Here is a 26,007-nt window from a genome sequence, read left to right as displayed (position 1 = left end):
ATGTTACTCTAAAATGCAATTCAACATGTCAACCAAGTGTTCACATGTTATAAAACACATGTACATATGAAAAAACATTTCACACATTTAGGTTTCTCTGATGTTTTCCACGTTACAAGAACATAATTTCAACGTGTGAAAAGATGAGACATTTCACATGTGTAGGGATTTTCCAGTGTTTCACAATGCAATTCCGTATGCGTCAGCAAAGTGTTCACATGTTGCTGCACCATATATTTATCCAGTGTTTCAAAGGTCGCTAAACAACACCGAAAACGTTTTCTTCACTTTACTCTGATGTTTTTCACATGTTACCACGCCATATAATTTGTGGGGAAACACTGGATGCTTCCATCCAGTGTTTCACATGTTACGTACAATAAAAGCCATGTGTAAACATATCAACACGTCACGACACAATACAGATGGGCGGCTGCTAAACGTCATGCTGGCATCTTAATAAAAGAGAAACATAACACCAACAACAACAGAAGCCCATTTCCTGTTCTAAACCTGCGAACCTGCAGCAGGCGAGGAAGGAATCCGCATCGATCCCCGGCCGCCGGTCGGTCCAATCTCGTGGCGAAGGAGGTGATGTGATTATTGAGTGGCTGAGAAAAGAATTTCAAAAATAAAACCACTCTGTGTGTGTTAAAGTCATACTACGTGAACCATCTGATTCTTTTCTCTGCAAAAAGTGCAATGGCAAAAAAAAAAAAATGCTTCAAGTGGGAACGTTGCCATGGATTCCTCAACAGACAGTTTCTGTGTTTCTAGACTTCTCTCTCCCACTTGACGCCTTTTATCCACCTCCGATTCACAAAAATAAAATAATAAAGACCATCTTTTCTGGGCTGTGTATACAAGGCCCAGATTCTCAGCTTTGGGTTGCTTTGTCTGCAGTCGACCTCTGGCACTCTGCTCCCTTCTTCACATTCAGTTCCACCTTCCTGCCCCGAGAGACGACAAACCACCCAGGAAGAGGGCGACGGGGTTACAGTCTGATGTCTGCCGCCTGCACCACATGTCACGGCAACTCGCATGTGCAGCAGACATGAACACAGTTTATTTTTGACAGCGTATGGCCTAATAGGCTGGCAGCCAGTCTGCACAAATGACACAACATGTGCATTCGAAATTACTAAAGTACTTTTGATAAAAACTGACGGTAGAAAGAGTCGTGATTTGAATCGATACGACCTCTACTGGAGTTTACTGAAGCCGTTGTTGAAATAAAGGCTTAAAATGTCCCGTTTTGCAGGTTTCCGTAATTCATAAAAGGGAAATGGCAACATGCTTTTACATGTTGGCATATATCGAAAAGATTGTGTTAGCAGGAAGTCTAACATCAGCTGCGTTTCCGTTGACTACATAATTGGCGCGATTTGACATTTCAAAACTAAATTTGAAAAAAAGAATTTTTTTTGACAAAGTTTTAGAGAAAGCATGGTGTGTTTTTTTTGAAACTGGTTTATTATACAAAACTTACTTTTTTCACATCATGAGTCTCACAACCAACAACCGGAAGTAGCCGCTGGTGCAAACCATGAAAAAGAAGACAACAGGAAGTAGCTGGAGGACGATGGCGCGGTACGTTTTTTTTTATAACTTATCATGTAAACAAACTTCTTCACATATGATTTTAATTCCATTTTTTATTCAATGGAAACACTTCGATTGCGAAATAGTGTTTTTCCAGCATTAAAACAGAGAATGCATTCACAGAACAGGGTGTGGAGTCTGTTTCTACCTTTCCTCCATCTTTCCCTTTTGAGACTCTTATTACCTCCACTTTGCTATTTTTAAGAAGCACTTTTATCCGTATCTGAGCAACAGAACCAAACCTGAAACCTGAGTGCGGTTTGTGTGTCCAATTGGAGAATTTCCTCCACCTGATGTGAATCGTTTCACTTGAGATCCCCATGAGCAAAAACAAAAGGTGAAGTGTTGACGCAAGTCGTCGTTGAATCAAAAAGGTTTTTAGATGATGCATTAATCCCACATTGTCCTAAAGGGGAAAAACAAATCTATTAATGATGTGATGTAGATAAATTAGCAAGGCTTTAGGGGGGCAGATTCACAGCTGCTGATGGTGTTAGAAAACAGATTCTAAGTTTTTCCAATGGGGCTGATGTCGAGTTTCTGTAACTCTAGTAATGCGACGTTAATGCTTTTGTGATTTTTAACTCTCTCTCTTTTTATTCCTCCACAGAAAATTAAGCAGTAGAACCAAAAGAAAAGTTCAAGAGTTTAAAAGTAAAAAGTATATTTTTTTGAACCCTCATTTTTTGCCTGTGTCCTCGAATATGTTGTGCCCGTTTTGGACGTAACATACACAAACCTCTCTCTGGTTTGTCTGAGGTCCGTTCTGGTGAATAGAAACAGAGAGGCCATGCTCTCCACCTCAAACAGATGTCCACTGCTTTTGTCTGAGTTTCTGGCCGTGTTCCATTTTTACGCTCAGAGCACGAACGGCATGTAAATCGAGGCAAAAGGTCGTTTGAAGGATAATGTATGAAAATGATGTTGACAGTTCAGCTGATTTTCTGGTGTGAATGTTTGCTGCCAGACGTTTTCACTACTTCACATGTTTCAGACACAACTGAAGCTGATATTGATCTCCATTTGAAGCCGATGCATGCTGGATGACTCATTGATTTGCACCGTGTTGTGCTTTTTTACACAGACGTGCATCCGCAGATCTTTGATCTTGGAAATCTTCTTTTATGTACCCGTTATTGTCAGCGTCTAAGGATTTGACACTCTTTTGTAAAAACAGTGAAATCTTACTTAATTTTGATGTTTTGGATCTGTTTTAGCGAGTGTGCCAAAGTGTGAGAAACCAAATGTGACAGGAAGAGATTATTTTTAGCCACTCATGTGACAGGACAAAAAGGCTGCTGCAGTGCAGGAAACTCCAAAGTGATGGAATCTTGGAAAGCAAGAATCCAAAACCGTAAAACTGTCCGAAGGGAAGCCCGGTTGGACCAGCAGGCTGTGAAGCAAAACAGTGGATCAGAATATACACAGACGAAGCTATAAAACAATGCCGACATGTTCAGATTGGTTATGCAAACTACAGTCATGGGAGCTTCAAGAAACCCCAATTTTCCTCACCTTTTTCTTTTAACATCAAAACCACTATCCACCACCACTGGCACTCAGTCGCTGAAATCATTTGGAGCACTTCAACGGGCTGTTGGAGTATTGACCTTTTGAACTTTCATTTTGTGTTTTTTGATCATCTCGAGGTTTAGTGTACCTGTCTTTCAATGTTGTGGTGACTTTATTCCTCTGTAGATATTCATTCTGGGTTTTTTAGGGGATTTTTTGGTAAACTAGTTTCTTTGTGTTCTATCATTGACATCCTGTTTTCCTGTTTTTTCCCCATTATTTGGATTGTGATTACGTTTTTTTCACGGCGTTCTTGTTTTTGTGAAGAAACTCATCTGTGCTCATTCTAACAATCCCCCTCACCAGCACTGACGCCTCGCCTCTTCAATCACACCTTGTCAGATCCTTGTGTTCTATCCTAGATTAAAGTCTATTTGCTCTCTGATCACAGCTGGTAATTTGCTTTCTCCCATGTTTACCATTTATAATTAAGAATTTTATAAACTAAAATGTTTGGACTCGCAAGTCCAGCAAGTCATTAACCAAACATCACATTCCAAGAGGTTATTTGCAAAATGTGACATTGTACTGATCTTGCGATTGAACTTGATGTATTGGTCAGCCCGAGGGTGTCCACAAGAAAAACAGTGGACAAAAATTAAATAACTAAGATTACCACTGTGATTATTAAAATAAAAGCCTTTGTAGACTTTCTATTTGCGCCATCGTGGAGGAAGGTGCCACAGAAGTTGCGTATGCGATAGTGAAAGCTAAAAGTAGGAGCACTGACAAACACGTTCCCTCGTCCTTTCTTAACATGTCTTGAAATACCCTTCTTTGCACCTTTATCCTCTCTGTGCCGTCCCTTGTATCATGGCCCCACAGCGCGCTCAGCTTCTCCGCCTACATCCGCTGAGAGTAAGGTGTGAATCAACGTGGAGTCGTTACCGGACTGGCCTCTCTCTGCTGAATGAGATGTAAGTTTTTTGTAAGTCTAGTTATGGAACTGCAAGAGGCCAACGTGAGTTTCTTGGCACAAGGCGCAGCGCCGCTTTAGGCTTTGGCGTTCTGCTAGAGGAAGCAACCGACGAACCACCCTCTGTCCATCTGCGGCTCCCTGCTGATGGACAGAGCGTATCTTTATTTATTTATTTATTTTATCATATTTTAAATCTGATCTTTCTTGAATGACTCAGCACGCAGGCGATGTGTGTTTCTGCTGCCGTCGGCGTGATGGGAGTCGGACCTTCACACAATCACCTGTGACGTCATGCTTGATGCACTTTTTAATCCGTTTTTGTTTTCGTCACACCTGCGTGATCCCTTATCTAAATTAAAAGAACCAATTCCGTCTGTTAATCCATTTAAAGGATTAACTTCTCCGACGGCAAACTTCAGTACGGCAGACTTCAGCTGCCAGAGCTCAGAAATAAATTCGGGAGCAGAATCTCGTTAAAATCACAAAATGTTCTCGTTTTCACAAGATTAAAGAAGCTTGTTAAAACGAGATTTATATCCAGATAAAACCAAAATACGCTCTCTGTTGAATAAACATCACAACAGTAAAACAGCAAACACCTGTCAGCATTTTTAGATGTGTAGAGGAAACGGATGATGATGTGAAAAAGAGTTGACAATAAAGTGCATTTTTATCTTTCTCGTCATGTCGAGATATAAAACTCATCTTTCTAAAAAAAAGTTTCTCATTGAAAAAAAGAGAGATGAAGATGAAAAGATGACAGGCGACAACAACAGACTAACCCAGCTTTCAGTAGACGGTATTTTTTCCCATCTCTGGTCTTTGAGAATCCGTCGTTTTTTGTTTCGTTTGTAACCAGGATTTCCGTCTAAACGTCTAGTGGATACTTCATCAGCAACTAAGAGCGGAGTTGTGCCAGTTGTCTCCTTCTGTTCTTCCTGAAATGCTGGAATTTTCCGTCTGGTAAATTGAACTGCGACAGGGCGTCAGAAACGGCTCCATTCCTTCACAACAGAGGACGCCACCGGGGCGTGACGGCGCGAGTTCATCCAGAATGAGTTTTCAGAAGGAGTTTGTAGCATCAACAGACACAGGCGTGTCTAATAAAGTGTCCAGGGAGGGTTTGTGTCCCTGTAACCTTCTATCACCTGAAGAACATCTCCAGGATTAGAGGACTAATGTCTCAGCCAGATCTAGAGAAACTCATTCATGCGTTTATCTTAGTCGCATTGATTATTGCAACAGCGTCTTCACAGGCCTGTCCAACAAATCAATCAAACAGCTGCAGCTGATCCAGAATGCTGCTGCTCGCGTTCTCACTAGAACCAGGAAGATAGACCACATAACACCAGTTTTAAAGTCCCTCCACTGGCTCCCTGTAGCTCAAAGAATAGATTTTAAAATACTGTTGTTAGTTTATAAATCACTGAACGGTTTAGCACCACAATACATCAAGATCTACTGTTGTTGTATCAACCTTCCAGACTCTCAGGTCTTCTGGTTCTGATCTGCTCTGCATCCCCAGAACCAGAACCAAGAGAGGAGAAGCAGCTTTCAGCATCTATGCACCAAAATTTGGAACAAACTTCCAGACAACTGTAAAACAGCGGAAACCCTGACTTCTTTAAATCTCAATTAAAAACACACCTGTTTAGAATTGCTTTTGAAATGTAATATGTAACAATGTATTGTTTATTATATGTTGCATGACTTTGTGTTCTTGTGTTTATGATGTAAAGCACTTTGAAATGCCTTGCTGCTGAAATATGCTATACAAATAAAATTTGGTTTGATTGATTGATTGATGTCGCAGGTCTCTACAAAGCAAAGCCACCCTGCAACAGAACAGTCCAGAGTGTTTATAAGTACTTCACTGACTGCTCACGATGTGCTGCTGTGTTTATCTGCGTGAGACAATAACTGATGCTTCTACAGCTGATGGACACTCACTGATCATTGAATGAAACATAAACAGAGAGGGCCTCCATTGTCTCCCCGGCGGTGGAATGCGTCCACACCGACAGAACAAAGAGACGGGAGATCCTATTTACGCTGCCGTCACTCACTGCCGATTCATCCCAGACTGAGACTGATTTAATGCGCTCGGCTCGCTTGTAAAACATGATTTTCGTTGGAGATTAAAGAAGGGCGAACACGCATCAAAAAAATGTGAGAGGAACCCCCGAAGACGCATCCGGCTCGGGGGAAACAGAAAAACAAAAGCAAAGAATCAAACGGCGTCTGTCGTGACGCACCGTGGCGAGGGATCGGATTGTGGCGAGGAAAGCTGCGTGTGCTGCTCACCAAGCAAGCCGCACACACTGATCTGATCTGAAATGATCAAACCTGAGTGGATTGAAGAGTTGTGCGTCTGATGAAAGCCGTAGTGTTCACACTAAAGCAAAGTCTAAAAAAGGACAGGTCAATACACTTAGAAATATAAAATCAGGATGTATAAAAGTGTTAATGGTCAGCTCAGTGTGAGCTTCTCTTCAGACACCATCACAGTGGTGCCGGTCAGTAGCTTCAGAGCTTTCACCACCTTTATGCCAGTGACTGCTGGGAAGCGGTGATAGCGTGAACTCCTCCGGTGACAGAGTTGATGATATCGCAGGTTGGAGCTCCAGGAGCAGATCCAAAACACCCTGTGTGCTTTTCTATCAGCTCATAACGCATATCAGCAGCTTCGTTGCAGCCAGTTTTGCATCTTCTTGAGCTGGTCGCTTGTTATCGTGTAAAAATGCACAAAATAAAGTCCATCTCCAGGCCAACAGTTTGGATTTTAACAGCATAAGTGTTGAAATGAAGTGTGTGAAATAAATGTGCTCACAGAACACATTTCCGCTGATACGCTTATAGCGAAGCTAAACGTTCGATTCCCATAAGTGAATATTTCTGAGGTGCTAATTTATTTGCCTGTTTTGTAAACTTTCAGTTGAATAAAGGTTGACGTCTTTGTTGACGATTTGGTTGCAGACTGTCCAGAATTCTTACTTCTGTTGTCTGATCAGCAACAGAGTTAGCAACACTCAACAAAGTCTGTTCAAAAGTAAAATCACTTCCTGAAGCACAAACGTACAACTGGGTGTCCAATAACACATTTAACCCTCTTAAGGATTATATAACATGTTGTAAACATATGTTGTGCTTTTGGCACATGATGGGTAACACAGCTGAATTTAGTGATGAGTCACCACCCTTAAAATAATGTTTTGTTGTTGTTGTTTTTTTTTTTTTTACCAAAGGTAACTGGATTTTTTTTTTTGGTTAAAAAGAATTCTTCTGGGTTGAACGACACAAAGTTAAGCTATCACTCCAACCCCAGGTCGTTCCTCTTTTATGTAAGTTGTCTGGACAAGATGTACCTTTCGGCTTTGCTCTCTAATTTGGTTTCCACTCTTGAAAGGTATCGAGCCAAAAGCAAACCTGTGTGCCTGCGTAGCAGCGCGCGAAGGATTTTCACAAACCTTTGACTCGTCTGTGGCTTTTAATGTCAGGCTGGATGCTGAGTAGCACCATTACGCTGGTGTGTGCAGTAATGATCCTTTGCCAGGTGCCAGCTTTAGGAAATGAGAGGCAGAGCTCAGCTTTTATGATGATAACACCTTCTGCTTTCATGTTTTCTGAAAAAAAAAAAGAATATAATAATAATAATTAGCATCCAGCAAGAGTATCAAAATATGGAGGCCGGCAAAGACCTGGAAAAATGTTTTTTTTTTAGATTTTGAATTGTAGCGATTGGCAACCGTTGACACTGGACACAACACAAAGAAGGAATCCGTGGCTCGTTAGCGTAGCAGGCTAATGAGCTGCTGGTTTTAACCACTGAAGAGGAAATTACAAGGGAAGCGGGAAAGATGTGGGAGGATGCGCTGAGGGGCAATCAGATGGAAGCAGAGGAGTGACGTTCGAAAATGATTAGATCTGATCTGGAGGAGATCGACAGGTAGCGGCTCAAACACGGGCTTGAATCACACGAGCGGCACAGAGTCACTGAAAAGACTTTTCTTTCTCTCATTGTTTGTGATATGACTGAGAAATAATAAATAAAGAAATGGTCAGGATTACCAGGATATGCTTTGTGCTCTTTATCTGTCTTCATTATTGTCAAATGTCTGTTGTGTTGTCAGGCTTTGCTTGCGTGTAAAAATGACTGCCATAAAGTAAAGACACCAGCTTGTCTAACGGTGCTGATTGCTTAAAATACGTCTTATTGACCAAAACGAGACGATGAAATGCTTTGATTTTTTTAAAAAGCATTTTACAGTTAGCCACAGCTTCGTGTATGAGCGAGGACTCTGGGGCGGGCAGGTTAGAATGAAATGTGCCTTCCTGTCATTATCTCCAATGACACCAGAAGAAACTGTTTGATTTCCTGCCAGTTTTTTTTTTTCATATTCATGGCTCAAACGGGGATCAAAATGTAAATAAACTGATGATTTTCTGTGGTTTTTGGACCCGAGGTGTGGAACAGAGGCAGAGGCAATGAGTAGATGATGAAATATTTTGGGGGAAAACATAATTAAATAAGAGTTTACAAAAATAAGGGACAGACTTTCAGCAGAAACGGACAAGAACCACGAAGGAGACAGCAGGTTAAAAACTGGAAGCTTGATCACTGCAACAATGCAGTGAGTCGAATTACAAACAGGGAGCAGCTGAGAGGGGAGAGCAAAGGGCAGGCTGAGGGAGAGAGAGAGTGAGAGAACGCGACGGCATGGAGGACCACAGATAAGGAAAGTAAAAATGAAGAGAAACCAAAACCACCCAGACACGACAAAACAGAAATAAAACATCATATAACTCAAGAAAATATATGATTGAATCTCTAATAAAACATTTTTTACTTTGGGTTTGAAGCAAAAAAACGGACAAAACGGGAATATGACTTGGCAAAGGAGGTAATTGATCTGATACTTTAACTTTGATTCTTCTTTAGGGATTTATCTTCTGCTTATTTTTTTTATATCTTTTCATCATAACAAACAATTAAAAAATAACTGCATGCTATCAACGGTATTATGAATTCTGATGAGGCTCATCTGACAGATTAAAGGTACTATTTGAACCCCTCCATGCAGGTATGAATTATGAAAGTGTTTACCTGCCACAGCTAGGAAATAAATACAGGAGCGGAATCTCATTACGAGGAGTTTTATACCTTGTTATAATGAGAAACCTTATTGCTTTAAAGAGATTGAGCGCTTGTATTTATTTTTCTTGCAGGGGCAGTCAAACATTTCCACGATGAAACAGTTTTTTCTTGATGTAATATTCTAATTTTTGAGAAAATTAAATGTGAGCATAAAATCCTAATAAATGAGAATGAAGGCTTGAAAACAACAGCCTGTGTGGAATTAATGTATTTAATGTTTCACTGAAAAAAATAAACTTTTCAGTGATGTTCAAGCTTTCCGAGTACGACTGTAGTTCAGATAAAAAGTGAAAAAGAAATCGTTTTCCTTTGTTAATCTCCACAATTATGTCAAGTAGAACTTTCATTAATGTCACTGCAATTAATTTATAAGCAAGTGTTGATATTTTAATGGCATTTTTTCACATGGAGCAACACCAGTTTTCAATAAATTGGCCAAAAATATGTGTGAATCAGATGATTTACGTTTATTTCCTCAACATGCAATTACGTTTCATATGTAAGCTAACATCTACATCGCTTTTCTTTCAAGGCTGTGTTGAGTAGTGTTGCCGGATATCAGGGAATGAATATATGTAGGCCAACAAATTTTTTATTACTATTTTTTTTAAACCAGTGCTCCATCCTGACCCAGATGCAGAGAAAGAACATTGGTTGGAAAGAGGCGACCTCTGAAACCCCGTCTGAGAGATCAGAGCTTTCGCTGCAGCGCCCTTTGTTGGACCCCATTATTTTGGATCCACATGTTTTTGAGGACCCATAAAAACAAGCTTGCTGACGTCAGGAAAACTTGTTTTCAACTTTTGATGTCGTCATTATTACGCCAAAGAGTTTCCAAGTTGACTAAAGTATGACTGTTGAATACCAGAGAGAAATTTGGATAAAGGAAAAACTTTTCTCAGTTTTCTACTTATTTCACTGCATTTCACTTATTTATGTCGAACAGACTTGAAGTAATGTAAAAGTAGAGCGTTGCGTTGTTGCCTGGCGACGTTTAGTAAACACGTCTCCATCCATCTATGAATTCATGCATTCAGTTCTGTAAATGCTGGAAGCTACATTGAAGAAAAACGCTATGATTGTTGTACTCAACTCCACACACGGAGTAGAAAATATCGACCAATAAACGATTAAATAAAGCCTGAACATAGCTGCAAAGCTTCAGGCTAACGCTAATGCTAATGAGTGAAACCTTTTAAAGAGCCGATGTTGTAATCATAGCGCAAGCAACAAAGTCAGTGATTGGAGCAAAAGTTGAAGAGTTTGCATCTGTAATTTATCACATCTAGTTCTTCCTCAGAACATTTCATTTTTATGTGTGTCTGCAGGTTTCAATTTGACTGCCACTTTGTCACTTTTACTTCTCCTCTCAGGGACAATAAAGGACTATTCTACTCTGTTGCATTTAATCTGAAATTTGCTGGGGACGACTCGCAGGAAACAGCCACTTCTTCTTCTTCTTCTTCTTCTCCTATAGCTGTTCTCTGCCCATCCTGAGGCCATTAACTGTCGAGAAAAGTGTGCGGCTCAATTAAACAGCCTTCCTGCTTTCCCCCTTTTCACACATTCGTCGCTCAGCCGGCGGCCCGCCTCTGCTTTTGACATCACGCCGAGCTATTTTTAGCCTCCGTGCAGGAGGAGACGGAGAGAGGACGACACGGTCCCTGGTGGAATCGGCGGAGGAAAAGAGGGGGGCGCGGATCTGGAGGGGGGGTAAAAAAGCGTGGGCAGATTCAGGACGTGTGCTAATTTGAATATTCATATCAAACAGCTGCAGGAAGCGATGAGTGTGGATTTATGATTGGAAATCTGTGGAGCACGCTGCTTTTCACACTCTGGAGTGACTGGCAGGACTAATAACTGGAGCACAATAAATGACAAGAAACCCGGATGTCAGTGAGCGTTGACTCCTACAGTTAGAGATGATTTGAGTGGCTGAGTAATGATAGGAATATAGATTTTTTTGGGACAGGGTGATATTTAACAGCCGTAGCTCAGATTCCTGGATCTAACCTCATTTGTAACACACGCAGTTTGTCTGAGTTACACTGTGCTTCTGGATTTTCCCAGACAAAATGATGGCCAACATGAAGAATCTGTTGCATCTTTAAAGGTGGCTCCAAATCAATCCTCTGGCATGCTGCAGCAGCGGTGCACTGCAAACCAACCCCCACAAAATCTTACCAAGTGTTTGTCTAGTTTCTAGTAGGAATATCACAGAACACTTAAAATAAGACAAAATTTAGTTTAGGATTTTATAAAAATGTTTTTCCTAAATACCAAGAGGAGTCATTTATTTAACCCAAAATATGACTGCATAATGTCTTCTTCTTATTAAGGTAATATAATGATATGTCATTTGAAGAAGAGTCCTGGACTAACCCCCAAAAAGGATTAAATTAACAAATAAAAACACTATCACAGCCTGTTTCCAAAAACTAACCTTGGTTTTAATTATATGCTTTGAACAACAGTGAACAAGAAAAAATTTACAATTTTACAGACATTTGAGAGACGCAAAAATAAACTTTTTGATTAAAATTTTTTGGCATTTCAGGCAGTTAGACCAAAGAAACCACATCCAACAGTAACTTCATGCACACCAGTTCACTTCCACAGACTCGAACCTGACTTTCACTGGATACACCGCAGTATTCCTGCCTCTCTGTTGGGCTACGCTAACACCGGCGCCGGTCGGCCTCCACAGCTCACAAATAACTGCACTTCACGTAGAACCTTTTAAATAGCGAGAAAAAAGGCACTGAGAGATAAGCTTGACCATGCTGCTAGACTCAAAGCAAGCTAACAACAACCAGTTGATGCGTTTCACTCCAAAACTGAAATGTTCCAAAGTTCATGGTCTCTGAAGTAAATAAATACAGGTAATTATGTCCTCCATGCAAATGAAAGTCTTCATATTTATATGCAGCAGTTGAGTGGAATGGCAGATTCTCGTTTTTGGAATGAAACGTGTATTTAACATTCAGATGAACAAATTTACAGTCATTACAACCAGACATCCTAAATAGAAATATAAGGATAGCAGTGAAAGGCCTCAAATATATTCTCTACTACATTACAAAATATATTTCCACTTAAAAATACACAGGGCTTTTACTCTTAATACAAGAATGGTAATAAGACACTGTTAAAGAGACATTCATAAATGTGGCTACACTCTTATGGATAATAAGTAGTACAATAGATCCATGATATGTAATTTGTAGGAACACCCAGTCTCCAAAGAGAACTACTGTCATCAAATCAATTCCTTTTATACCACACAGATTTGCAAAGAACCATAAAAAAATTCAAAGAAACTGCTAATAACACACAGAACTAGCTGCTTCTCCACAAGTGCTAATATTTCATGCAAAAGATGAGATCAGAGAGACAATATTTATCCAACGACATCCATAAAATAAAAACTCTGGAGCTCATGTGATACTGCTGGGTCTATCTCAAATCCCCGTTACTGCTGGTAGTGACCGTATGCTACCATAGCTAGCTTGAATGCTACATATTAGCTCGACAAGAACAGAGCAGGTGTATCACTCTTTTCTCCACAGATCAGATTCTTGTACGACATACTTAGGTGTATTATTATTACAGGTAAGTAAGGTAGGTGCTTGTGGAACAATTTAGTAAATCGATTCACATTAGCTAAATTAGCTAGAAGCTCATTAGCTTTACCATTGTCATTTATGCATCATGTGGCCCACATAGCTTTAACTGCTAGGATTTAAATTCATGTTTAAGTTTGGAGAGATGCTAAGCACACTGTAAGTATTAGGTTGTGATGTACAGGTTGACTTATGAAAAGGTTTGTCGTTGTTTTTTTTTTCCAGGATGTGACACACCGATTCAAGAATTTAAGGCGAAAACACACCAGGAATGCCTCAGTGCGGAGCATCATTTGAGAGACTTTAACTTTGACTAGCGTCTTCCATTATACTGATGGTTTATTTATTAGCTATTTAGTTCATAATAGATTTCACTTACTTACTAACTGCATTGTGTACAGCTTCTAGAGTGTGCTCCTTGTTTTTGAATTGCAAACTACTAGAGGGAAGTTTGCCACTAAAAGACAAAATTGTTTTGTGAATGAGACTTAAATGAAAAAAAAAAAAAGTAGTCCATTTTAGGAACAAGCTCCTATTTAATAAGCAAACTTAAGATAATGACCAATGACGGGTTTAACCTTGCTAAAAACATATGAAGAGAATGAACCGCAACCAGAATGAGAACTTTTTAAAAAAGTGAGACTTGAAGAGAAAACTTCTTTAAGTTCCCTCATTAGATAAACACATTCAGGGAGAAATCCACATTCTGTTGATCAGTTTGAACTCAGTAATCTGTAGTGGGATTTCCATGCCATATAGACTGTATACATCATTAGTGACTAGATTAAAAGTTCCAGTAGTGACAAAAGCCTATTACTTGAGAGTTAAGATGGATGATGAGAGATAAAGGCAATGCTTGTTTGATTGATCTGTGATGGACAGGTGACCTGTCCAGGGTGTACCGTGCCTCTTATCCACTGACCGCTGGAGGTAGGCACCAGCGGCTAGAACAAGCGGCTAGAGACAATGGACGGATGAAACTACACTGTAGACAGAAATTTGAATAATCCTCCAGAAAAAGTAAATGCGCTGCGTATTGCATATTGTTTAGCCAAATTTTATGACATCTGTAAATGTGAAAAAAAACACAACACAACCCCCCCGCCCCCGACTGTTTGCTTTCTCCTAATGAACCACTGCACTCTAAGTAGCCCATGGAGGAAAACTCACTGCGCTGTAGTGAAAGGAAACTCATTTAGCAGTGAAGTAATGTTGCCATTATGAGCTCTTGTTACTATTCAGCTCCATTTGTAGTGAAAGAAAAAAACGATGCTGCTTTTTCTTCCTTAACCAGCTGCATATTCACACTGTCAAACCGGAGCACAAACACTAGATTTGACCGGTGGATGTTTCTACTCTTGGCAGTACAAAGGTTCAAAGGTTATTGTTCCGTCTCACGTAAAGCTTCAGGGAGAAAATGATGACTTAATAAACTGCTACTACCGAGGCGCCTTTGATGAAAGCATTCCTCAAACCCAAAGTGGGCAGCGGGAGAGAAGAACCCAGTAATACCTTCCTGTCTCTGTTCTTAACTCGGCATGGGGCAGTTACGCAAAAATGTCAACACAATTGTTTAAGTCTTTTTAAGGAGAAGCCAAAATCAAATACGGCAGCACAGTGCCTCCCACACCTGTTGCTGCATGCTCTTGCGATCACCGTCCTGAAAGACAGATTTGTTGACGTGGAAATGGTTCCAGTCAAAAAAAATGATAGTTGCACCGAGGCACCACCCATCACTCTTAATCACCCTGACTGTGGTGGGACGTCTGTACAGCAGCTGACTGCTTAAGAGTATACAAACTAGAACTAAATCTGTGTTTATACTGTATTTTGCTGGGGTCTCACATCAGGAAATTCTTGAGTTGTTACTCCTCAATAATAAGAAAAGTGACTTCATACTTGCTACTATCTGTCAAAGCGCCCCCGTCTAAATAATACCAGCGTTGTTCAAGTCTTCATCAGTGAGTGCTGAGTGGAAACCCGTCTGCAGCTCTGTGACAGTCCAGCAGAAGTCCCCGCTCTGTCACAAAGTGCCTTGATCAGCAGTGAAGAATCCACTTTCCTTTTTTTTCCGTCTCCTCAGTCTGTGGGCCCTCCAACAGACGGCTGCCACAAGCAGCATCAACACGCCGCTGCACAGCAGTGCAACCGACACCACTTTAGTCTGGGGCAGTGTGTTGAAGGTGAATGTCACCCCGGTGCCCGCCATGCCTATCACGAGCGATATCACGCCGAACGGGAAGACGCAGCGGTACCAGGACTTTTCCGTGCCGCCCGTTGCCTGGGTGAGCCTCTCCAGGGTGTGGAGCGACTCCGGGGGTCTGGCTTGCCCCCGTCCGAGGCTGTCCTCCCCGTCGGCTCCTTCTCCGCAGCCGTTCAGGCTCTGGGTTTGGTTGTCGGAGTCTTGGGGTGACGTGTTGGCCTCACCGGTGTTGCCAAAGTCCAGGTCTGGGTGAAGGACCGAAGCCGGGGGCTGGCGTCCAGAGGAGCAGCCCATCCCAGAGGTGCCGTCCTTGGGGAGCAGAGTGAGAACGGCTGCCTGACGCTGGTCCTGTCAGCGCGCCTTGTATTGAATGCCACTATACTGCTTACTCTGACGTAGCAGCAGGATTCTCTGAAGCTGCTTCTAGTGTTTTTACTCACAAGGTTTGCTGTCAGCATTTATCTGCAGCAGGAAAGAGAAGAATGAAAAGAGCTGAAAATAGACTAGGAGATGAGAGAGAGAGGGAGAGAATAGCACAAGACACATAAAAAAATAACCTTACAAATCAAGTCAAACCTGTGACTTTTACAAAACCAGAGGCTGAATAGACGAGGTGAAACACGAAAGGTGATGAGACAGAGGACGCACTCACCCTGCTATTTGTCTGTCCATCAATGGAAGATTGCTGCCAGCACAGGCTCGCCTCTTCAGCAGCCTGCCTGGGTTGTGTTGTGATGTCGATGCTCAGACTATATACGCAAGGCGGGAGGAGGAGGAGACAGTGGGAAGTGTCAGACACGACCGGAGGGTCGGATTGGCTCGCTCGACAGACTGATCCGGTGAGGCGGGGCGGTAGAGGCTGACCGCTCTGCGCCTCCATTCATCGAATTGAATTCATTATTTAGAGTCATTTGAGAAGCTCCTTTGATAGTAGATCACGCCTGGTCAGAGGGAACCAATATAAGGAAGGAAATGCTTGAATTAAAAAAGATTAAATGAGAAGGACGGCAATGTTTTCATGCAAACTCACTTTTATTATTGCCACTAGTTTGTTTGATGAGATGTCTTATGCAAAGTGCTGTAAAACAGTATTTTCTCCTTTCCATTTGTTTCTGTTAAATTTCAGATTATCAAAGTTTAATAAATGTGGCTGAATTAAAAGGATTCTGTAAAGACCTCAAATGGCATCTACTGAGGCCAAGAGTGTCATAACCATTTGTTAAGTTTCAAGATCAATTTCTTTTTTGCATGACAAGTTGGCTTGGGTACTTTTTTGGGGGGTGGATTGTGTCTCCTGCTAACGCAGTGTGGTCTGGTAACTGTTTGCTCTTCTATTGATGTAAAGGGAATGCGTAAATTCAGTGATCACATGAAGGTTTGGGGTTTTGGGGTGTTTGAGGCTAAAAAGGGTTTCCACCACAGCCACCAAGAGGTTCTTCTCATCAGTTGATGTCTGGGCTAAGCTCAGTATGCCGTCAACATTCTCCTGACTTTTGTTGGGTATTTATTACTGCTGTAATAAAAGGGCATCAAACCAATGTTCTTTGTTATAGTCTTTCAGCCAGGATGTAGCAAATGGGGGTTCGTCCAACAGGTCAAAGATTCATTAGCGGTTTGGATTTTTGTGTGCATGTTAAGGTGTTTCATTGATGTCTTTGTTTCCATTCGGGCATATCAATGGTGAAGTCAGCACCGCAGTGTGGGGTGGACATGGCTTTGTCAAACAAATTATTTATGTATTTGGACACCACGCAGTGTTTTGGCAGATCACTCCGAACGCACCACACTCAGCAGGAATGTTTCTAGAGATGATCTTAAGAGCCATTCCCATAATCAGAACACATTGGAAGATTGCCGGAAAAATCAGGACAAAAAAATAGTATAAAAATCTTGGAGTGTGAACTAGGCATTAGGGAGAAAGCACTTTATCCCTCCATTGTAGACAGAAAATTCTCCCGACTTCAATTTTTCTTTTTTCTATTCATAAGCTTCCATAACCTGTAGCAGATTTCCCATGGGAAAGAATCCTGCCTTGGGAGCCATGTTAGAATATCAGTAATCTCAATATGAAAACCATGGTTGTTTCTGGAATGATGGCTTAAATTACCATGTTTTTTTATTTTTGTTTGATCTGCGAGAGGGGCGGAAAAGTGAGAAATGTAATTAGTGAGGAATAATAATAATGATTAAAAAAACAGTGAAATTAGTTCTAAGGGATTTTCTTGCAGCAACAGATGCATATTATGTGTGTTCAGGATTTACATCAAGCCATCCACAAGACATTAATTAAAAATCCTTCGAGCTTCTCTCTCCATTTCTCTCTCTCTGTGTCCTCCAGTTGTACCTTCCTCACTGTGTTCATCATCCTTGCTCCCCAGCAGCTCTAGCTTCCCCACAGTCACCGTCTTTGTCACATTCCTACAGCGTATGTGTTGTTCAGACTACCAAGCCATGTTCAGACAATGTCAGCAGGACACATGAGCCAATGGCAGTGATCCCCTGGGGACAGATCGTATCACCGATAACAGCGTCAGTGAGTGAGTATGAGTGTGTGTGGGCACGGATATTGATGTAGGCCCTCCATAATTTTCCTGTTTCTTGAGGCATTAAAAGTCTTCCTATCTGCAGAATCTGCCATAATTGTCCAATATCTGATTCATTCTCATCCATCATAGGCACTGCTGTGCTCTTGTTGTTTGCGTAATCCTATAACTGGAACAGCTGTAGAATGGGAGAACTCTATTGCCACGCTCCAGTTAAATGGAAAAGACAAAGACGAGCCGCTATTGACGCAGGAACCTTCATGCAATCCATAGAAGACTGAAGTTATGTCAGAGTCGACTAAGACCTGAGTATCTCCTGAAGCTGCCCTGGTCTGTAAAATGAGGTCACTTGTATTTATCGATCACCAGCCACAGTTTGTTGTCCCTTTATTGTTTTGCTGAGGAGAACCTTTCCAGTCACCTTTGCAACCTGGAGGCACGCAATTTTAAAGTGCAGTACAGTTGACGCCCTGGAACAGTTGAAATATACCTCAACAATTTCCCAAGCTGGATTATCATTCATATTTTAGATATGTGCTATGAAACAAAAATCAAAATAGGTACATTTAAAAAAAAAGTGTGATAATTTGCAATAATATATTTGTTCCGACATATATTCCAGAAAAGAAATAATAAAAAAATGGCAGCTGAACGGACGAGAGACACAAAGACCTTACACGCTGCCGTCCGCCATGCTGGCTTTCACACTCTTAACAAAGATCAGCTTTGTGCCGAAGATTGCCGAACGCACCCACACACAAGACACACACGTTGTTCCACCCACTACACACTCCGACGTGGGTCAGTGCAGCTGGTGGTTGTCTATCAGGAAGCCAGCAGAAACACCTCGACAGGAAGTTGGAGCTGATTCGGTCATGTGTATGCGCGGTCGGGGGATTGTTAGCTGCAGCAAAATGTGACTGAAAATTACAACACTGCAGACAAAAATGGTCAAAACTATGATCAAAATTTTCATTATGTTTGAGTTCTTTATCACACAAACGTCTTCCTTCTTCTAGAATAGGGCAGCTTAATTGATCCATATGCACAAATATTATCAACATGCACAAAGCATAAGTTGACCCTTGGCTAAACAGAACTTTGAAATGGGCCTTTCATGCTTTTTTGTTGTAGTTGCAGTTTCTATGATAAAATACATTTTATTTAGCCAGTCTTTACATAGTTTTGATACAAGGTGTTCTTTAAAAGCTTGTTTTACTTCTCCTGTATTCAAATGACCAGACAGACCCATAATCTGTTTTAAAGATGGCAAAATCTAAAGCTTTTAACAAGAGCCTTCCTTAATTATTTCATTCTGCAAAATGTTGCAATTGTACATTAAGTGTGCTTTGTTGCCAATGTCGTATCAAGTGTCTTTGTAATGAATGTATTATTATAATAATGTGGACGCGAGGAAGAGTAGCCATGGTTATGGCTAATGGAGATCCAAACAAACAAACTGTACATCCATTACAACACCTTAATTTCTCTGTTTGGAAAAAAAAAAAAAAAAAAAAGCTCACGCCAGAGTCACGTTTCTTGTGGGTCCGCTACCACATTGGCTGCAGGAGGGACAGGAACACGTCATTTGGTCTGGTGCTGTGATCCGCCTTGGCAGGTTGACCGTTGCCCTGCTGTCAGGCCCATCTGGCAACAACCGGCACCAAAGTAATGCCCTGTGAGCCTTTGCTTATTCCGCCACCCACATACATCCTACTGAACAGCTGAAGCCTGTTCACTTGGGGCAGGTTCGATTCCAACTCTGAATGGCACAAATGACATGTTTTTACTGCCTTGATTGATGTTCATGGCCATAATAAGTACGTGTTAAAATTTGTATGTGTTGAATATTGATTTGTACTGGAATTACTGGTGCTGTTGGTTTTATTATAGTCCTGTTAAGAGATGAATAGTTGTGTACTAATACAAGTACTTTCTGTCAAATTGAGCTTAACTTTTCAATATGTGCTTTCTATGTATTGAATGCATCAAGAGTCATCTTCCTCTCCAAGGGGTAGTAGTATGTAATTTCCAGCCACATAGTGACATTTTATAGCATAATCAAGTAATTATTTTATTTTCAGTTGTAATCAAAATGTTGTATCTATCAAATAATACAAAATTGGACTTTGTAATTTAACACCTTAAAATTGGGACTCTGTCTCTTTAAGAAACGTCTGCTCTTTCTGAAGCCCCACCTTGAGGAAGTCATCACAATATGGCTCCACTATTAACCCTTTTTGCAGAGATTCACTGAGAAGTAGCTCGTATAATGGTGCAGTTCCACCAGGTGTTTGCTAATTGCTGCTGGCTAGTCTGAAGGAGCTGAGTGTGGTAGCAGAAGATAGGAACTTGGAAACCACAGCTCTGAGGATTAGTCTTTGATGAAGAGATAACATAGTAACATTGCTCAGAAAATTTTATTTAAGGACTTGAAATCCTTTCTATGAACATCTTAAACAACCTGGATTGAAAACAAGTTTGACTTTGTGCTAACAATGCGGACAAAGCTCTTACTGTAGTTCCAAACGGACCAGACCGCCCAGTTCCAGGAACCAAAGTTCCACCAGCAGCCGTTGGGAAATGTTTCTAGTCATGAAAGATCAATTTTATAACTGAAGTTGGCAAGACGAATGTGGTTTTGTGTTTGGTATTAAAGAAATATATTAAAATCTGAATGGTAAAAAAAATCTTTAAAGAAGTAACAAAAAGATATGACTGAATATATCCGTCAAATTATTGTATTTAATCAAAAATACAATTATATATTATTGTATTTTTGATTAAATTTATATACTACAAGTCAAATCAAGACCTTTAATTATCTTACAAATTTCACCAGTTCAAGTTTTGTTATACATCAAATGCTGCTGTCCAAGTGGAAATCCCACACAAACAAAGTTTTATCTCTGTGGACAGCAGATACAAAAATATATATGTATTAAAAAAATACATAAACTTAGGGGAATTGAATTAGTCATGTAGACCTGTTGTACATTTGTGCTAACGCACCTTTTTCTGTCGCCCACATGCACACCCAGGGGAACAATGGCTGCCTGCAGAACGTCTCCTCACCTTAATGAGGTTGAGGATCTGTCCACCTCCAGGTCGCACATCAATACCTCCAACAGGAATCTTTTGCTGCTGGGAGACAGGGGAGGACAAAGAAACCATGGAGAATGGTACAAAAAACCCAGGAACAAAGTCCAAATAATTAGAAGTAAATGAGCTCGGCACTGAAGACAGCTGCAGGAAGCAAATTAATTTGAATAGGCAAACTCTAAAGCCGCCTAAAGACAAATCAGTCATAAAGATTGACACAGGAAATTATTGTTGGTGAAGGTGGGTTTAGTTTTAGAAGGTCCAAAAGCAAGGAAGAGAACTGCCACCTTGATTGGTGATGTTACCGGTTAGTAAAAAGAAAAAAAAGTTTTTTTATTAAAACAATAATCAATAAAAACAATAATTATTCCATCTGGTGGTGGAACTCTAATGAATTCACTGCAATTAATCAAAAACCATCGATTGTCAATATAAGCTAAAATTTGTGTTTCAATGTGAAAAATCCTTTTTTTCTGCTAGAGTCCAGAATAGGTAAATATCAGCTCAACAAGAAAGACATTTATTGTTTTTGATATGTCATTGATTTCATTCAGCCATCAGATTGGCGTGCAAAGCTATCACACCCGTTTAGAAATGTGTTGTGGACTTTAGCATCAGACGTCTGTACTGCTGCTACATGTTTAGCAGTGTTGTTTAGCCATCACTATCTACACTAACTCTGAAGAATTAAAATGAATATGAGACTCCACTTAATCATATTTTTGAAATCACTGATATTCATTTATGCTCTCATGGACAAAAAAATTATGTTTTTTTTTTAACATAACTAGAATTTATTGAGACGATAAATTAAAAATGTCATGACAAGAAATGTATCACAAAAAGTAATAAACGATATGATAAATGCCCATACCTGGCACTAACCTTAATGTTTGAAGCAAGGTGACAAGAATTGTTTTTATCAGAATCTGATTAATGCGATAGATCAGATGGATCAGTTTCATGTTTCTCACAAGTCAAATTAACACAGATGAAAACTTTCAAAGTGTGTAGCTTTAGGTCATGCTATCTGATGCGCTAATTATCTCACACAGTGCAGGAACTCAATGAAATAAACTAGATTATAGCAGTTTACAATATTAAAGGAAAGCGCTTATGAGTCTCAAAAGGACAGATGCTCTAGTTTTGATTAATCTTAAGACATTAAATGTACAAAACAAGTGGGAACAGTTTGGAAAAACAATAATGGGAGTTTATAAGAAACTCGACTATTTCCACGTTATCTTTTCAGGAACTGTTGTCAAGCATTTCATCTCTTCCTAAAAAGGTCAGCGCGCTTTGTTTGTGTGTCTACATTATTTTCCCTGTGCAGCGTCGAAGCCACGAGGCACATACGGATTGCCTCTGCTGCCTTCATTCAGAACTCACTTATTGTTCTGCTGCATCCTTTCCTGTTGATGTGGAGAGATGAGAACTGCTGCATTCAAATGGAGCCTGGATAAACACTGGGCACGGATGTCACTGCACACATCGCCGCTCCTGCAACCAAAACCAGTCTCCGTCTCTTCGTTATCCGCAACTACTCCCGGTGACTCACGCAACACTCCAAGTTCCACGCAAACAAAAACATCACGACAAGTTGTGGGCGTCTAAGTGTGCAGTCTGCTGATAAAAAAAAAACAAAAAAACGCTGGTCACGTACTCTGATTAGAAACAAAGAGGTCAGAGAGCTGGTGTGCTAATTGTCCCAACGTTTCCACGTTTCTATTAACGAGTGCTGCTCCTTCTCAAAGTGGCACACCTCACTGTCGAAGAGCCGGAGAGCCCTGAACTGCAATGGTTAACATTTCTAAAACGCAAACTCGGCTAATTGGTCTGGTATACGGAGGTCAAGCCGTTGTGCGGCGCTACGCTTTGTGAATCATTCTTGAAATCGAGAGCTGCACACTCAAGGTGAACCTTTGAAGCACTTTGACGTTAATTACATATATCTGAAATGTGTCTGAAATTTAATTTCATGCTGAGCTGTGACTGAAGACCTCTGTTATAATCCCAGGGAGTCATTTATGTTTGTGTTCCTTTCTTTATTGCCTCTTCAGCACGTTATTATTGCCATATCTTGTTGACTCCTTTGTATTTAATATCTTACTTTATTCTTGTGTTTTTTCTGTGTTTTATGATTTTGTCTTCTTTGATTAGCAATGTTGATTTTTCAAGTCTTTGACCAATAAAGCTTCCTGGAACAAATTTTCAGAAAACTGTGAAACTGCCAAAACACCGAATCCCTTTAAATTAAGCCTAAAAACCCACCTGTTTAAAGTTGCCCTTGTTTAGTAGTAAATGGAACAGCAGCTGCGTTTCCATTGACCATGTAATTTGATATTTTTTGGGGGGGATGAGTGTTATGTACTTTGGGCACTTTATAAATTTTATTTTTCTTTAATTTTGTATTGACTTTAGTTGAGTGATTTTGTGTTTAATATACCTTAGTATATTTGTAGGCGCTTGGACCGCCTATAAATAGTCTGGGTTTGTGACAGTTTGGGCGCCACCCACCCGCCCTGCCGCTCGTTCCTCTACCACCAAGACGGATGCGTCCTGACGAGGCGTGCTTGACTTCGGCGGCCTTCGGACACAGCTGACGCCTCCTGCATGCCATGTGGGATTTTTGTTTTTCTGGTTTGTTTCTTTGTTTTGGGTAATTATTATGGCCTGGTGAGACCGGTTGTCCTGTTTTCGGTTATTTTGTGTTAGTATATTATTTTTCCCTCTTTTCTTTCTTTAGTCCGGTATTAGCAGGGGCTTTGACGGCCCTGTATAGGGTTGGCCCCCTGCTGTACCTTTTTGTTTCTTTCACCTTTCTGTTGAACTTTTTTTGGATTCTCTTTTTTTTTTTTTTTACTTTTTTCGGGACACGGGAAAAGGAAATGGAAGTAGAGAGGAAAAAGGAAGACTAGAAGGAGTAAAAAAAAAAAAAAAGAAATAATAATCAAGTAATATTCTTGAATCCTCTGTATACGTGTCCTTAAATTTAGCTCATGTCCTGGTGGACATGAGCTAAATGGAAACATTACAATTTCTAAAAAAAAACACGCATTTCGCTAAAGAATTTTGACACCAGGATCAGGTGGTTGTGCAATCCACAAAGAAGACGATTCTTCTTCTGTCCTGTGGTTTCCCATCTTCACAATTAAGCCATAACACACATAACAATAACTACCATAAAATCAGATAACATTTTTAAAAGCTCAATCTATTTCCATTTTATCTCCAGGAAGTTGCACCTCAGCCATGGAGGAGACGCAAAAAGTCGGATCCGACCGTCCAAAACAAAGCTCTACGCCACGCAGACTGGGAAACAGACTGCCATCAGCTTATCATCACTGATCATAATGACCCAATGAAGCAGAGAGAGCCGGTCAGCCGATGACTCACTCGATTTGTGAAGTCTATTACAGGCAGAATCAAAAGCGTCCTCTTAATCCTTCTTTAAAACGTTCTTATTAAACCACAGTGTAGGCGGCGGAAAGAGAAAACGACTTTATGAGTATAACGTTAACACCTCTTCAAGATTAAGTAGAAAATGACTGTCGTGGGTTGTAGAAACAAATAAAGAATTTCAACTCACCCATCCATACACTCTGGAACGAACACCAGGGGTCCTTTCGAATCCGATTAGAGGTCAGTAGCTGTGTTTTCATTACGAACGTATCTTTGCCTACACGCTGCTAATGTTCGAAAACAACAAAAAAAAAACATTTCCAAAAGCTCAGTTTACATTAATTAAGAGATTAAATTAAAATGACACGTGAATAAGCTTGAACATAAGTAGTATGGTGGTACGGATGTAAACAGCTAAACAGTTAGTGTTTGGTCCTAGAAGCAGGCACTCTGGGTTGGAGCTTATACTTGGGAGTGGCTACGTATATGAATAAGTGTTATGGCGTCAACACGTTAGAGGGACACACAATTTTATTAACTGCTCAATGGTGTGAGAGTTCTGGTGGAGCCAGCTGCAAATCATCCTCCTCCTACCACTTCCTGTCGTCTTTGTCGTTGTTTCCACCAGTAGCAACATCCATCTCTTGATCACGTGACTCACATGATGTGAAAAGTTTTGTGAAATATTGCAGTTTTGTGAAATAAATCTATTTCCATACAGCTGAAAAATTACCTAATGCAAGCATGTTTTGTCAAAAAAAGGTTTTATAAATTGTTGCGTTTCTATTAAAAAGAAATGTATTTCCCTAATTCCAGTTTGTGCAATTTTGTGGTGTTTAGTGCTTCTTACCTCCAGCTCTCCCTTTCTCAGATTTTCCCATAATCACTGTCCTCAATCCGGTATAAAGCAACTCATTTTGTTAAAAGGACCCGCCGCCATGATTCATCAGCCCTCTGTCATTTACAGGATGATCCATTTCTCTGGGTTGACCTCCCCGTATCGGCTGCCACTCCGTGTGTTTTCTCCGCTTTCCTCCAAGCTACCTTTGTGTCTGGAAATAGCACAAAATGATCTACCCCGGTTCTACTTATTTATCCAGGCTCGTCCTGCAGCTCATCTCTTTATGGTGCTCCTTGGCGGGCATTTACAGAGCTGGAAATAACCGATAATTATAGAACAAAACCTCGCTGGAAAGCAGAAAAATGTAATCCTGCTTCTGCATGTTTATTTGCATCTGTCCTACTTAAAATGTAAAAATACACAGCAATTTGCATTGAGCACTTTTTTGCTATTTTAAGCTACAATTAGTTTTCAATGTATTGTAGCCCCTAATTTATTAATTACTTTGCTAGGATTTTATTTCAACGTATTATAGACAAATGAAAAGTGGTGAATAACTGAAGTTGAAGCAAAATGCAGAATGTTTTTCAACACTTTTTTACAAATAAAAATCCCTACCTAAAAATGGCTGTTTCTACTCTTACTGGGTGTGTCCGCACAAGTAGAGACTGAACATTTTGTGTATTTTGCTCCACAACGAGCTAAGAATCAGTCATAACATCTGATTTTGATGTTTAGTCATCAAAGATTGATTTATAAGAATCTTTATTATGACATCCAAAATGTATGGTAAAAACAGATTTAATAAAAGCTATGATTGATTGAGACTTATGTAGCAACTGGACTTATGTAGCAACTGGACTACTAGTTCACCTCCTTCTTTAACACCTGCACAACCCTGTCTTCTCTTGTTTAACATGGTCTAGAAACAACCTGCTAAATTCAGCTTTTTATAGTATTTTTTCCACCCGGTGGTTAGCTGAGTGGTTTCAGACAGTGCTTGACACGGTTGTTCTCAGGTACAAGGTGTTAAATCAGCCTTTCC

The 26,007-nt window shown here is 40.4% G+C and overlaps 1 protein-coding gene across 2 annotated transcripts; it reads right to left on the bottom strand.

Annotated features, from left to right (window-relative positions):
- Positions 1 to 11,682: 11,682 nt before the first annotated feature.
- On the bottom strand, positions 11,683 to 15,790 carry LOC129377608 (transmembrane protein 100). 2 transcript variants are annotated; one of them, XM_055057691.1, is made up of 2 exons: positions 15,727 to 15,790; positions 11,683 to 15,536 (listed from the first exon to the last, which is right to left on the bottom strand). In XM_055057691.1, the coding sequence occupies exon 2, from the start codon at positions 15,366 to 15,368 to the stop codon at positions 14,895 to 14,897; it is 474 nt and encodes a 157-aa protein (XP_054913666.1). In that variant the 5' UTR covers positions 15,369 to 15,536; positions 15,727 to 15,790; the 3' UTR covers positions 11,683 to 14,894. The 2 variants fall into 2 exon arrangements, with proteins under 2 accessions (XP_054913666.1, XP_054913667.1); XM_055057692.1 differs by having other exon boundaries at positions 11,683 to 15,577; positions 15,727 to 15,783.
- Positions 15,791 to 26,007: the final 10,217 nt, after the last annotated feature.

The sequence above is a fragment of the Poeciliopsis prolifica genome, unplaced genomic scaffold (genome assembly GCF_027474105.1).
Source record: "Poeciliopsis prolifica strain line A6 unplaced genomic scaffold, Auburn_PproV2 SCAFFOLD048, whole genome shotgun sequence".
NCBI classification, from domain to species: Eukaryota; Metazoa; Chordata; class Actinopteri; order Cyprinodontiformes; family Poeciliidae; genus Poeciliopsis; species Poeciliopsis prolifica.
The sequence above is the reverse complement of the archived record's forward strand: the minus strand, read 5'-3'. Positions and strand labels throughout refer to the sequence as shown.

Coding starts and splice junctions, on each gene's coding strand:
- LOC129377608 (XM_055057691.1), bottom strand. CDS start 15,368: ATGGGCTGCTCCTCTGGACGCCAGCCCCCGGCTTCGGTCCTTCACCCA.